General features: G+C 40.5%; 1 protein-coding gene across 1 annotated transcript; it reads left to right on the top strand.

Annotated features, from left to right (window-relative positions):
* Window positions 1-7,741: 7,741 nt before the first annotated feature.
* LOC116600299 (olfactory receptor 52R1-like) lies at window positions 7,742-8,695 on the top strand. The gene has a single exon (XM_032360461.1). It carries the CDS (start codon window positions 7,751-7,753, stop codon window positions 8,693-8,695), a length of 945 nt encoding a protein of 314 aa, XP_032216352.1. The 5' UTR covers window positions 7,742-7,750.
* Window positions 8,696-15,879: the final 7,184 nt, after the last annotated feature.

Genomic DNA, 15,879 nt, shown 5'->3' with positions numbered 1-15,879 from the left:
ATATGGAATACAATTATTTACAGATGAAGACTTAAGATAATGGATAAGAAATATATTTATTGTTGTATTAAGTTGCTAAGGCTGCCATGACAAAGTACCACAAACTGAAAAGCTTAAACAACAGAAATATACTGTATCATAGTTCTGGAGCTTAGAAGGCTGGGATTAAAGTATCAGCCAGGTTAGTTTCTTCTCTTGGCTATGAAGGTGAATCTACTCAGTGCCTCTCTCCTGCATTCTGCTGGTTTACTGGAAACTGTGACTTGTAGGCACATCATCTAGAGCTCTGCCTTCATGTCCTCATGGCATTCCATCTCTGCTTATGTCCCCATGTCCAAATTTGCCTTTTTATATGGACACCAGTCATATTGGAGTAAGACTCAGTCTACTCCACCATGACTACATCTTAACTAACTACATCTTTAATGACCCTATTTCCAAATAAGGTCATACTCTGAGGTACTGGGGATTACAACTTCAACATATGAATTTGGAGGGGAGGGAGCAATTCAACTCTTAACAACTGTCCAGTCAGTGCACATACATTGTCGCTTTTTGCAGTATCTAGGATCTTCACTACAATGTTGACATCAGCAAGGTTCTCCCTGAAGTTTGAGGAAGCACAGCATAGACCTAATTATTTCCCCTTTACACAGATTTGATTTCCTTATTTGAATGTGGTAATGAACCCTGAATGGTGGAGGGACTGGCAGTGAGAGCACCTTGTTCAGGTGAGTAAGAAATGAGGCAGGAAAAAGCCATCTGGTATTACACCTTCTAAAGTCAAATAGAAGGAGGTTTCCTCTTCAGCATCACAGCGGGAAGTTCTGCTTCCTGAAGAGATGCAGAAAGTAATAAAAGATTTTCACTATAATTAGGGGACAGAATCTGAACAGTATACTTAGTCAGGGAGGTCCATTATTATAGTTTCCTAATACCATGTCTCAGCACAATGAAAGTGAGAGAAATGTGAAAATAGTTGGAGCTGTTTTGAAAGCTCAGGTAACGTCAGTCACCATGACCTTGCAATGGCTCCAATCTGATCATTTGTGTTACTCCTCTAGAGGTTGGTCAGTGGTAAGGGGGTAGCAGGAGACAATTACGCTGGGAGTAGTGGTTGTGATGGATAGATAGTTGTTGAGGTTATTCATATGGGTATGGTTGAAATGATGAACTATGAGGACTAGGTTTCCCAGAAAGGAACTGCAAAAGAAAAGAGGACTGAAAGGATTGGGAAAAAATATATATATTGTTTGAAGGAATTGATAAAGTAGAAAACATGGAATAAGATAAAAAAAAGAAACACTAGAGAGATACGGTGGTATAGTTAGAGTGAGATTCTCAAGAATTCAGGGACATAGCTCTGAGTTTTGGCAAGGTTCAGGCCATGTCCATGTGTGATTGACTGAATGTCTACAATGGAGATAAAGGTTAATACAACTGAGTAGATAGGAGCTATGAGGTATGAATATGGATGAGCTATCGACATAGTTCCACTGAAGTGTCCCATGATTCTCAATAATGTGTTCTTCCATCAAAACTAATTTTTCAAACACTTTCTCTGTCTCTCCACTCACAACATTACAAAACACAAATCAAATGGTGTAGCTAGAAGACTATAGCAACCAACCTTACCTAGCCTCTCAATATAGCTCACAAATCTTTGAACGTTCTACTGGAGCCTGGAGTTTAGAGAAGGGCTGTGAACTAGGTCAGGTACCCAAGTCCTCAATTCATCCTACAGAGAGACCAGCTTTTCAAAGACACAAACCATGAGGAGAACTTTAGGAAATAGGAGGGTAAATTAAGAAAGGACTGACCTGCCTCCTGCACACTCATTTCAGTAAGCTACGCCCACATAAACTTGAAAAACTGGGGTTGGCCTAACAAGTAATGTCCACAAGAGACTGGATGTCATGCCACTATGGCACTGGGGACTGCAGAAGATGCAAGAGATCAAGAAACTCAGGTCCTAAACCAAGATATCACATTTCATTTGAGGAGAAAAGTTCTTTCAGTGAAGAAGAAGACAGAGAAGGAGAGAGAAGTGGAGGGAGAGAAAGAGGAAGGAAAAAGAGGAGGGGAGGGGGGAAGGTGGAGGAGGAGGAAGCAGAAGAGGTGGAGGAGGAGGAGGAGGAGGAGGAAGAGGAGTAGAAGGAGGAGGAGAAGGAGGAGAAGGAAAAGGAGGGGAGGAGGAAGAGGAAGGAGAAGAGAAAGAAGAAGAAGATGACGATGACTATGATGATGACTAGGAGGAAGAGGAGGTAGAGAAGGGAAGGATGAGGAAGAAGAGGAAGGCAAAGGGAAGGTAGGAAAGAAAGACGGGATAGGGACAAGATGGGAAGGGGGAGAAGGAGGAAAAAGAGGAAGAAGAGGGAGAGGAGGTGAGCCTGGCACATTTTTTCTACTTTATTAATACCAAGTGTTTAACTTATGAAAGCTGAAAGAAGACAAAGAAAAAAGTATTGAAGAGACAAATCCAGAATTACAGTATTAACCTCATCCCCAAAATAAAACTTTGTGTCTGTAAACCTGGACCCCCTAACAAAAACAGTTCTAGCCCAGATTTTTGTTATGGTGTTATCTTAAAATAAATCCTGACCTTTGTGAACATGATAATGGCAATTCACCATAAACAGATTACTGTAAACTTAATAGTCATGGTAAACTTTTGTGTGATTTGTTTCCCTGTAAATATATATGGAATTGTGGCTTCTGTGAGACATAACTTCTAGGGTCTGAACTCTACAAATAAATCCATATTTCTGTTTTTAAATACTAATTTTCTCAGATCTTTATTTGACATGTCATGCATCAAGGAAGCCTGAGGGGTGGCGGGGAGAGAATACCAGCAAGGACCTACATGGGGAGTGAGAGGAAGTTCTGCATAAGCTTAACTGTTCAGACTGAGTGAGGAGGGCCTTCCAGCTTCAACAAATTTCTTTTTTCATTTTCTTTTTCTTTTTTTGAGTGTAAAAAAAATTAATGATTATATTGCAGTATTTTGTTTATTTTCAATGTGTTGTAATATTTTTTATGTTATGTTAGTCACCATACAGTACATCATTAGCTTTTGATGAGTGTTCCATGATTCACAGCTTCAACCAAATTTCAAAAAAACTGTGGCAAGACCTCAATCAGGAGTCTTCCTGCCTCTCCTGATAAGGACTGGGAGGGCCTCAGAACCAGAGCTACCTAGGTACATACAAAAGCACCAACAGATTGTCAATACCTCCTCAAACCCACACATTTTGCCTATACATACCCATCTATATACACACTGATGTATCATTTCAAACTATCATCTTTGTAGCACAGCATATGCCTTCACAAAGCACGTGAATGCAGTGCCCTTGTACTTACAGAGTCAAGTTACTCCAATAAATAGAGATACTTAATGCAAATTGTTACTCACACCTCACAAACATGCAAGGTTATACACACATACCAATCACATTTAAATCCAGTCCTTGCACACATATGTCTATTAACACATCTCTCAAATACACACATCAACAAACATCCACACACTTTCACGTTGTAAAAAATATCTCTTCAATTGTAAATACTCTTGACTAACAAAGAATACGTGCATACAGATAAGCTCACAATTGAATATTCTTAACAACACACATTCTTGCTCTTGCACTCAATTCCCCAGACTTTGCATTTGTGTGTATAGAGGAGAGAGGCAAATTAGGGGTTAATGTTTTCAGCTTTAGTCTCTAGTCTCAGAGGAAACCAGAGACTGAAACAGGGGGCCTTAGAGGAGAGGGTGAATCAATGCTTTGGGAAGGGAAAGGCCATGCTTAAGCAGGTCTTTAAATAGGTCCTAACCCATAGGCTCTGCTAAAAACTGAATCACAGGAGCCCGTTAGAGCTGCTCATGGTCAGAGATGAAGCAGAGCTCAAGGTGAGTGGTTTCCCTGTGCCCTCATCATCTCTGCCACTCCCAGAGAACAGTAAGACTCACAGAAGCTCCAAGAAGCTGGGAGACAAGGCAATACACAGTACAGAATGACCTGAACTACTGAGGTCTCCAGATTCAGAGATCCCTGGCGGCTAGATTTCCTTCTCAGGTGGAAAGAAGATTCACTACTCACTGTGTCCTCCAAGAAATTTTAGAAAAGTAGGAAGGCTGCCTCCACACACAATCCCTCTGTGAAGGACACTGGATCTGAACCCTCCCTTGCTCCAACATTATTACTCTATGCCTTGGTTTTAGATACCCCAAAGTGAGAAAACTGTCAAAACATCCCTGAAATAATTCCTTAGCAAGACCTCAGCCCATTTTAATCTTTACTGCTTCACGCCTCAGCAACATGATTAAACTGAAAGACACAACAATCTCCACATAATGACTGGAGTAACTGAAAGCTACCAGAGCCAGTGGTACCAGCACTGAATTCAAACCCACAATTATAGATGAAAGTTGAGCTTCATCATTGTGAGAGCTACCTACATACATATAAAAGCACCAACAGATTGTATCTCCACAAACCCACACATTTTGCCTATACATACTCATCTATATACACACTGATGTATCATTTCAAACTATCAGCTATGGAGGTCAGCATATGCCTTCACAAAGCATGTGTATGCACGTACTTTTTTTTTTTTTAAGATTTTGTTTATTCATTTGTCAGAGAGAGAGAGAGCACAAGTAGAGGGAGTGCAGTCAGAGGGAAAAGCAGGCTTGCCACTAAGCAAGGATTCTGATGCTAGACTTGATCACAGAACCCTGGGAGATGTAGATGCTTAACCCACTGAGCCACCCAGGTGTCCTAAGAACATCAATCTTATAATCGTATTTCCTGAACCTAAATCTATGCCAAGTACTCACAAGTAGATTATACTTTGGAGAACAGAAAAATTGACTCTGACGTCCAGTGTGTGATTACCCTACCTATGAAGTTGAGGAAGATGACTTAATTTATTTTTCAGTACCTAATAGCCTCACAAGATTTCTAGTCCACAGAAGGCAGGGACATAAATAAAAGCAGGGAAAGGGGAAGGAATGTTGGATAAGAAGGGAAACTCTATTCCTCTTTTTTTTGTACTCCTGAGGAATGCACTTATCATTCATTCCACCCAGAAGGAAGTTGATAACTCATACCTCCCTCCAAAATATGATTGAAAATGTTAACACACTTTACATAATGATCCAGGAATGGTTAACTCCCTGTCCCCTCCACATGTCTTGTAAACTTCACTCTGCACAGGGTGAGTGTATAAGTCCAAGAGGAAAAGAGGCAAGGGAATTGCTGAGAGTGAGGACACCAGATTCCATGGGGTTTTAGGTATAGAGAAGAAGAAAGAAAGAAAGAAAGAAAGAAAGAAAGAAAGAAAGAAAGAAAGAAAGAAAGAAAGAAAGAAAGAAAGGAAAACAAAAGAAAACAAAAGAAAAGAAAGAGTGAGCTCCTATCCCCTACTTCAGATTTGGACCCCGGTCACCACCGGAGAAGAGTCACCACTCCAAAAGGAATATGGCGAACAGGTGAGTTCCCCATTAAGACTCATGGGAAGAAACTTCATGAGAGTTAAAAACAATACAATGTAAATGCTTCTGGTGTTATAGTTACAAAAATAGCAATGTCTTCCACAATTAATCAAAGAGTTTATTATGCACTTTGAGAAATTGTACGTTTAGCCGGCATCTTCACCAGTGCCCAGTGCAAGAATGAGGATGATCTAAGGATGTTTGCCAGGTGCCCATGAGCCTCAGTGACCATGTCCTCACAACTGGAGAGTGACACTCAGGAGGCAGAAGGGAGAGGGAAAGGAAGACTCTGGTTCAAAGACCACATATAAGTGGAAGAACAACCCAGGCAGGAGGGGATAGAACTAGAGCCTGAGACCCCAGAAAATGTATTTGTTTCCGTATTCACCATACCCTGGATAGGAGTACTTATTTTGAGCAAACCTACACCTATTATCAAGAGAAAGGATAGTTAATATTCCAATGCAGAGCAAGATTTATAAAGTCTGAGCCCCATTTCTCTCATAATGTTGTAAAGCTAGGGAAAATCAGAAAGAGGTTAGGTTTCTTTGGGATCTCAAAGAAACCATTTTTAGGAACCATTAAGTCTGGTGGAATGAAACATATGTTAGTCCCAACAGCTGATTTGTTATGGAAGATTTGAAAAGATACTCTTCTTGTCTGTGTGTTTCTGTTATGGCAGAGACTCAAAGTCTCAGTCAACTGAGATGAAATAGTGAAAAGGTGCTTAGTGAGAACCAGGTGAGCATTTGTGTCATCAATCCTGGGTAGACGTTAGTCACCAGAGGGATCAACAAGATCTCCATGTAAAGCAAGTAGAGGCAAAGGAGGACATTCAAGTCTTTCACTGGCCATCACAGCATACCATGGTATGAGAACGATGTTTAACTCTCTTGTGCCATGGTGCCAAAAAAGTGTTTAAAAAGTTCATCAGAGGATTTTAAGACATGGCTCATTAGTTAAAAAGTCCATTGCCACTGTTATTCAATCCAGCAAAAATTTATTAAACCCCTATTCTGTGCTAAGCACAGAATTGCTAGGATGGTACACTATTCAGGGCTCACCTCATAAAAATCTTTCATCAGGGGGCACCTGGGTGGCTCAGTGGGTTAAGCCTCTGCCTTCGGCTTGGGTCATGATCTCGGGGTCCTGGGATGGAGCCCTGCATCTGGCTCTCTGCTCAGCAGGGAGTCTGCTTCCCTCTCCCCTTCTGCCTGCCTCTCTGACTACTTGTGAACTCTCTGTCTCTGTCAAATAAATAAATAAAATCTTAAAGAAAGAAAGAAAGAAAGAAAGAAAGAAAGAAAGAAAGAAAGAAGAAAGAAAGAAAGAAAGAAAGTAAGAAAGAAAGAAAGAAAGAAAGAAGAAAGAAAGAAAGAAAGAAAGAAAGAAAATAAATCTATCATCAGGACAGGATTTAGAAAACCATAGCCTGCAAACAAAATCCAGCTTGCATCCTCTTTTTACAAATAAAATTGTATTGGGATGTTGTCACATTCATACATTCCTGTAGTGACTGTGGCTGCTCTCAGGCTACAGGGGCTAAGCAGACTAGTTTCAACAGACCATACAGCATATAAAGCCTAAAATATGTATGATCTTCCACTTTACTGTAAGAAATGAGTTTGCTGACCCCTAATCTAAGAGAAAATGCACCATAGATAGTAGAATTAATTACAGGTGTGTAATCGTCAGTCACCTAACCACCAACCCAGACTCTCTGGGTAACTCCCAGAGTCAAAGCTAACTCAACATCATGAATACCTTCCTATGAGCCTTTATCACAAAGTGTTTTCCAAACCAGCTTTGTATCCTGAAAAGTCACCTAAGTGGCTTAAATAGAGGGCTGAACAGAACCTATGGGAAAGGTTAAACAAATCAGTTAGTTCTGAAGAAATAGAAGGGCAAAATTGATTATTACTGACATTATTGTCAGGATAGTTTTACCTTAGCAGATTCTACTTTCAAGGAAAATACTGATTCTTCAACAAAAATCACATTTGCAGCTAGTATGCTTTGATCCCATTTTGAATGACATAAATATGAATGAGGAATAAAAAGGAGCATCACTTTATGTTGCAAAAAATTTTTATTAAAACAGTTGAAATTCTTCCAGTTTACTATTAAGCCCTACTGTGATTCAGTTGAAACTTCCAAAATATTTAAAATATTAATAATTACTTCTTGATTCCTATCAACTAGAGAGTAGATTACCTTCACAATGGAGAATAAGTTAACCATCCCGTGATGCTGGCCTCAGGGAACATCTCTTTGCATCCTGTGTCCTTCATCCTACTTGGGATCCCAGGACTTGAGAATTACCAGTTTTGGATTGCCTTCCCTCTCTGTGCCATGTATCTTGTGGCTATAGTTGGCAATATCATTGTTCTTCATATAATCCGAACTGACCACACTCTGCATGAGCCCATGTACCTGTTCCTAGCCATGCTGGCTGTCACTGACCTGGCCCTGTCCTCTTCCACCCAACCTAAAATGCTGGCTATACTCTGGTTTCATGCTCATGAGATTGAATACCATGCCTGCCTCATCCAGGTGTTCTTCATCCATGCCTTCTCTTCTGTGGAGTCTGGGTTGCTCATGGCAATGGCCTTGGACCGTTATGTGGCTATCTGCTTCCCACTGCACCACTCTACTGTCCTGACCCCAGCTGTGGTGGGAAAACTGGGGGCAGCTGTGATGATGAGAGGGTTGCTGTGGGTGAGTCCCTTCTGCTTCATGGTGTCCAGGATGCCCTTCTGCACCAACCATGTCATTCCCCAGTCATACTGTGAGCACATGGCTGTGCTAAAGCTGGTGTGTGCAGATACTAGAGTCAATCGTGCATATGGGCTCTTTGTGGCCTTCTCTGTTATTTGCTTTGACATAACTGTCATTAGTATATCTTATGTGATGATTTTGAGAACTGTTCTGAGGTTGCCCTCTGAGGAGGCCCGACTCAAGGCTTTTGGCACGTGTGCTTCCCATATCTGTGTCATCTTGGCTCTTTATATCCCAGCCCTCTTTACCTTCCTCACCCACCACTTTGGACATCATGTGCCCCGAGTGGTACATGTCATGTTCGCTAATCTCTACCTCCTGGTACCTCCTATGCTCAACCCCATCATCTATGGAGTTAGAACCAAGCAGATCAGGGACAGGGTTATTCAAGGATGTTGTGGAAAATATCCCTGAGCCAAGGGTCATGGCATCACAACCAACCCCACCGCTCCACTGATCTGGGATCATTGCATATTATCACAAAGTCATCTCTGGGAGACAAATGAATAAACAAGATGTGGTACATATATACAATAGAATATTCTTCATCTGTCAGAAAGGATGAATACGTACCATTGACATTGATGGAAATGGAAGGAATTATGCTAAGTGAAATAAATCAAGCAGGGAAAGACAATTATCATATGGCTTCACTCATACATGGAATACAAGGAATAGAATGGAGGACCACAGGGCAAAGGAGGGAAATTGAATGGGAAGAAATCAGGGGAGACAAACCATGAAAGGCTCTGGATTCCAGGAACCTGAGGGATACAGGAGGGAGGTAGGTGGGAGAATGGGGTAACCAAGTGATGGGTATTAAGAAGGGCACACTCTGGGATGAGCTTTATATGCAACTAATGAATCACTGAGCAACACAACAAAAACTTATGATGTACTATAAGCTGGTTAACTGAACATACTAATAATAATAAGTCATCTCTGTGAATAAGAGGTTAGCAACCCTCCAGAACAAAAGGAACAATTTTCAAGATGCCCAGAACATGAGCTCTCTGAGAGATGTGACTGGTCATAAATACCGACTTGACTAATCTTCATCACAAGAAAACTGTAAAAAATATGTCCACCATTCAAATTAGTGAAGATCTTCCACAGACCACTACAGTGAAAATGATTTTTACCCTAATAGGAAAGTCTAAGTTCCTATGCTTTTTTAAAAGCAGATTACAACTTCCACCAAAACAGTTATAAAATACATGTATTTTTCCCATCTTGGAATCTCTTTGTACAAGTAGAATTTGAGGGGAAGAAAAACAGTACAAAGGCATGCAGAGATTCATTATTTATAAAAACAAAAACAGGGGGGGCACCTGGGTGGCTCAGTGGGTTGAGGCCTCTGCCTTCAGCTCGGGTCATGATCCCAGAGTCCTGGGATCAAGCCCCACATCTGGCTCTCTGCTCATCAGTGAGCCTGCTCCCCGCCCCCCCCCCCCCGCCTGCCTCTCTGCCTACTTATGATTTCTGTCTGTCAGATAAATAAATAAATCTTAAAAAAAAAAAACAGGGAAACTTACACATATTGATGTATAAGACCCAGATGAAGAATGAGCAGTTGCATATCATGTATCATGTAACTAATATATTTGCAAAGAGCATGTAACGATGTAAGGATGATCAAGATAAAATAATAAATAAAAAGGAAAAGTGACATCTGTCCATAAGGCTGAAACCAATTCTAAAAAGAAATACATATACATAGAAAAAGATTTGGAAAACATCAAAATGCTAACAATAGCAACAGAGAGTACTCAGATTTATGGTATTTTAGTTTTCATTTTGTACTTTCACATAGTTGTAAAAATTACCCTTGATTGAGCATGCCATTTTAATATGAGAAAAAAGTAACTCAGACAAGAACAGAAGTGTACAGGAAAGGTTAATTCAGTGCCAAAGCCTAGGGGAATGAGTAGGCAATCTGAGAAGATGAAGGACTCCAGAATACAGCATGTCCCAGAAAAGCTTGAACATCTCTCCATGAAAATTGCTGCCAGAATCATGTATTGACACTGGTAACAGGAAGGATTTGTTGGTCTCTCCTTTCAGAAATTGCCTATTTCCTCATGACAATGGATTGCAGAGTGAAGAAGTTTTGGAAAACAAATGGAAAAGGAGATTCTCTTCTGAACATAGCTATATTGTATGGTTAAAAGTAATGAGAAAGTCATATGGAGATTATTTGTTAATATTTAATTTCCTTTTCAAAAGTAAATTGTTAAGGTGTTTTAGAAAGCCACAATTTTTTCTGATTTTTTTCTACTTTATCGTGGTGTACTTATATAAAAACTGGCATATATTTAATGTATTCATTTTGATGAGTTTGGACATATGCAAACACACATGATAGCATCACCACAAACACAGTAGAATCATCCATCACAATTACTGCATTTGTGTATGTATCGTTCTCCACCACGCTCCTGTCAATGCCAATAGTGAAGAAGGTTCTAGAACTCGGGCTCAAATGTTACTAAAGCCAACATCAGAAGAAGATGCTTGAAGAGAATTGGGAACGTGTTTGATTCTCCCAGCAGAAACAGCAAAAGGAGTCTAAAAGTGTCCCAAGAAATGTATGGGTATTCTGAAGGAGCATTTTCAAGATTCCCAGATATTAGCTACGTAAAGGGGCTGTGATCTGTTGTCAGCAAATCAGTTAATTATTGTGAGTCCCTCTTTTTCTTTTTAAAATCAGCTCTGTTGCTGTTTAACTTGTGACATAAAACATGTGTTTTCACACACTTGAAGAGTTCTGACAGATGCATGCCTCTGTAGCTACCAGCCTGATTAAGACATAGAACATTGCCCTCACTTCATAAAAGGTTCTCTTGCCTCCCTGGAGTCAATCATCCCCCTCTCCATCCCAACCAGGCAAACCCTGTTCTGACATCTTTCACTATAGACTGACTTTTCTCTCACTAGCGCGTTTATGAATGAAGGAATAAATAATACATTGAGTCTGGAGTCTTTCACTCAGTATAGATTTTCAGACTGAGCCCTACTGTTGCATGTAAGATAAGCAGGTCATTTCCTATTACTGCTGAGTAGTATATTCTATTTTTTCAGTGTACCTATTGAGGTATTGGTACCATACCAATTGTTACCTTTTTCTTTTGCTTCAACCCTTTTAGCCTTCTTCCAAACATATCCACTTCTCATCTGTCTAGAGCTTTACTCTAAATCTTCCCACTTCCCCCAGTTGTTATTTTCTAGAACATTCTATATTCCTCTCGACATCCTTTACATTTCAACTAATAGCCTCCTTATGGGTGAGGTGTTTCTTAACCTATGAATCTCAACCAGTTCTCCCCCCTATAATTTTCACTCAACACAAATATTTTATTTCCTCCCTCTCTAAACACAATGTGTAATTATTTAAATTACTTATTCACCATCTGTTCCTCTGTCTGGAATATAACTTCCATAAAAGTACAGCACAGGTGCACCTTATTCTTTTCTTTCTTTTTTTCTTTTTTTTTCTTTTTTTTTTTTTGGTATTGTGTTATGTTAGTCACCATAAAATATATCATTAGTTTTTGGTGCTCACTATTCTGTCCCCAAACCAGGCTCACTACAAAGAAAAACAAACAAACAAACAAACAAACAAAAACAAAACAAAACAACAACAACAAAAAAAAAACCTTCAGGAATGAAGGATTAAATGATTAGATGTGCTTAGTACCACTGTCACAATAATTCCACTGCTGACCACAAGATGGCAAGTGCAGATCCATTTCAGCCTCATTCCATGCAAATAAAATACCACACTTTTCAGTCCTAAAGCATTGCATTTTACCCATAGGAACTCTGGAGGATGTTTGTCAAAGAAGACAAATTTCATATATAAGCAATAATTCATCCCTCATTCACTTCTTTTTATTAATAAATAGAAAATATTTGGAACATTAGACATTGCTATTCAAGAAATATCTATTAGGCAACTATGTTGCTCCAAATATTCTCTAAGAGGATGGGAATAGCATAGAGAACAAGACAGACTGGCAATCAGAGAACGTAGTTAGTGAGAAATCAGCAAAAGAAGCACACTGAATGCCTACAATCCCACCTCCAATAGGAAAACTGATTCCTTAAGCCAAGCAGCTCTGTCATGATTAGAAGTATCCTTCAATATTCTGAATCACTGAAAACAGACGATTGCCTTCATTACAACCCGAAGAACCAGTGGGCAGTGGGTCCAGGACATCAGTTCTGTAAGTAACTCCAGCATGTCTGTACTCATTTCCCAAAACTATCAAGGGAGTACTTTGAGTGAGGAATTGGATTTCCCACTTGTGAGATGGACAGTCATCACAGGGCCTCTCTTCTCTTGGGGAGCACACACCTCTAGGTGACCTACTGACTAGGAGAGGCCAGGCAGAACTGAAAAAAGCAGCTCAACTTCTCCTGGGTTTTAAACATTACTCAGAGCCAATCTATGGTGTCTGGGGTCAGTTCTAGAGTAGTTAGCTAAGCTTTAAAAGGATACCTAGAGGCCAGCAAAGGACAAATCATGGCCACTATGGGAAAAGTCAGAGGCCTGCCATGGCAGCTCTCCACAACAAGTCAGATCAAACCAGGTAGGCCCAAGAAAAGAAGGCCAGAGACCCTGACAAACTAAGGGAGAAAAGGCATTAACCCCCACCCCAAGAAATAAATATTCCACCCCCTAGTCAACAACTCTCAATAAAAGACAGAAACCAAAACCCTGAGTTGCATACCTGTCCCTTGAACTTCCCACTCTCACAGCTCCAGAGTGTGCTCTCTCTTTCATAAACTCTTCACTTAAACACCAAACAACCACTGTGTCTGCTCAGTCCTTGAATTCTTTTCCTGTAATAAGACTAAGCCTCCTTCACTCCTCCAACACCCTGACTCCCACCAGCTCTGCAATGTCCTTGTGATGGGTTGGGCAGAGTCCTACCCAGTCTACCATGCAACACAAGGAGAAGGATGGGCAAGACTCTGATGAACTAGGTCTCTCTCCTTCTTTGTCTGTCTCTCTCCCTCCAAATGAGTATTCTGAGACAAAATTCCCATGTGTATGGGGATACTCCACACCAAAGAGCAATTCTTGGGACCCAACCTGGTATAACCTACAGTTCCCTTCAGGAGCTAGCATCAGATTCCACAATTTAAGGGTTCAATCCTACAAGAGTAGACCTCCTACCCCACTTCAGACACCAGTCACAAGAACAGGTCCTTGTTACCCATGCTCCTAACCAACTGGCTATAAATCAGAGGTTCCCATGACCCACTCCTTGGGCTTGATTAATTTACTAGGGCAACTCACAGAACTCAGAGAAACATTTTACTTCTTACATTATCAGTTTATTATAAAGATATAATGCAGGAACAGCCAGGTGGAAGAAATACCTAGGGCAAGGGATTGGGAAAGGGCATGGAACTTTTATGCCCTCTCCTTTATGCTGTGCTCCCCAGTCTCCATATGTTGTTCACCAACAGAGAATCTCTGGGAACCTTGTCCTCCTGGGATTTTTATGGAGGCTCCATTACATACCCATGATTGATTGCTTAAGTCATTGGCCCCTGGCAACAGGTTCAACCTCCCGCCCCTCACCCTTCTTGCTTTGTGGAGGTCTGGGTGGAACTAAAAGTTCCAATTCTCTAATCCAAGGTTGGTTCTTCTGACAACCAGCCTCTGTCCTTGGGTGGGGACCTAAGGTCATCTCATTAACACCACAAAAGACATCTAATTGCTCTTATCATCTAGGAAATTCCAACAGTTTTAGGAGTTTTGTGTCAGAAAAGGGGTCAAAGAACTAATACATATTTATTTCTCAGTATAAATCATAACCTCACAACCTCCTTCCTTTTACCCTTCTCTTCATTTTTCAAAGTTACCTTAATTAAATCTGTATAAAGGTCAGAATTTCAGATACGCCCATAAGGATTATGAAAAAGTTATTTCTTTCTTTAGATGCAATTGACTTTTCTGAGAAGAAAAGGATGAGGATCAACACAGCTTTTACTGTGACCCCCTTCCATTTGGAACCTTAATGTTTGTGATGTTTATTCTTCATTCTATAAATCTGGGCCTGTGATTTATAACCACTGCCATAGGCCAAACTCATTATAACTCAATGTTTTTTAACTTAGTTTCAGAGGAATAGGTATATTTATCACATATGATATATGGGTTCTTATTAAGACAATTTTCTGATCATTCGGCTCTCACAGTTCCCAGACTTCTCAAAAACAGCATGTGATTATGACTTGGTTAGTCCCTTCAGAAGGTAGGTCCCTTCCCCAATAGCAGTTACCTTCAGGAGCCACCACTAGGGGCTGGCTCCCACCCACTTTCTGCGACTTTCCAAGGCAGGAGGATTCTCAGTTCTATATCTCTTTCCTGATCTCTATCAGCTATACTATTGCTGTTGTGAAAAACAACTCCCTTCTTTGATGTGACCTGCACATCATGTATTGCTAGCTTCCATAATAAGAGGTCCTCTAATTTCATCCTCACCTAAGAGGTTGTCCATTTTATTGGTTGCAAGCCCATAAAATGAACTACTACAACTGCCTCTACTATGCTGGTCTGCTTCAGCCATTTTTCCCTCTGTCGGTCAGTGGCGGCCACATGCATTTGCCTAATAGATGTGCCAATCTGGTTTCCAACCCGCCATGCTCGTTTTGCTCCAGTCATTGGCAGCTAAACAGGGAAAAACTATGATACCACAAAGCATACTCCTCAAGAGCCCCTATTTCTTCCTGATATCCTGGTAGCCCTTCTGCCTCAGCCACATCACCCCTAAGACCTACTGTGAGCATGTGGCTCTGCTAAAACTGGCAAATGCTGACACCAGACCATATCTGTGGGATCTTACGGCCTCCGTGGTTGGATTGGATAGATGAGTCATTACTACACCATGTGTTATGATACTGTAGGCCATGCAGTAGCTGCCCTGGGGAGAAGTCCTGCCCAAAGTAGTTGGCACACATGCCTCTCACATTTGTGTCATTCTGTCCCTGGATATCTCAGTGCTCTGCTTCTTCTCCCATTGCTTTCATACCATACACCCAGAATGGCTTCACTCTCATTGCTCAGTGCCCCTACCGGTGCCTTCCATTTCAAAACCACTTCATGTTATTAGTTGAACTGTGAACCCCATGCCCCAGATAAAGATGTGTTGGAGTACCTCAGAATGTGATTTCATTTGCAGTACTGTATTTACAGAGGTAGTCCACTTTAAATGAGGTCATTCTGGTGAGCCCTAATCCAAAATGACTAGTAAAGGAGTATAAAACATGGAAATCTGAACACAGAGATATGCATACACACAGAGAACAGATGAACACTAAGGCAGAGATTTAAATGAGGGCTCTAGAGTGAGAGAAAAAAGAACATTTCCTAACTATTTTGTGAGGCCCAAAACCTTAAAAGGGTACTGCAAAACAAGAAAAAATGAAATCAAATCTCTCATTAACATAGGAGCCAAATTAACAAATAAAATATTATTTAAAATAATCCACCAAGAATATAGAACAATCATTTAATGTATTTCACCCATTAGTAGAATAGAAAGAAACAACTATGTGAATCTGTAGTAAATTTGAATAAAATT

This window comes from Mustela erminea, chromosome 9 (genome assembly GCF_009829155.1).
Source record: "Mustela erminea isolate mMusErm1 chromosome 9, mMusErm1.Pri, whole genome shotgun sequence".
NCBI lineage: Eukaryota > Metazoa > Chordata > Mammalia > Carnivora > Mustelidae > Mustela > Mustela erminea.
Note: the sequence above shows the minus strand (reverse complement) of the source record. Positions and strands in the feature narration are given on the sequence as shown.

Coding starts and splice junctions, on each gene's coding strand:
- LOC116600299 (XM_032360461.1), top strand. CDS start 7,751: ATGCTGGCCTCAGGGAACATCTCTTTGCATCCTGTGTCCTTCATCCTA.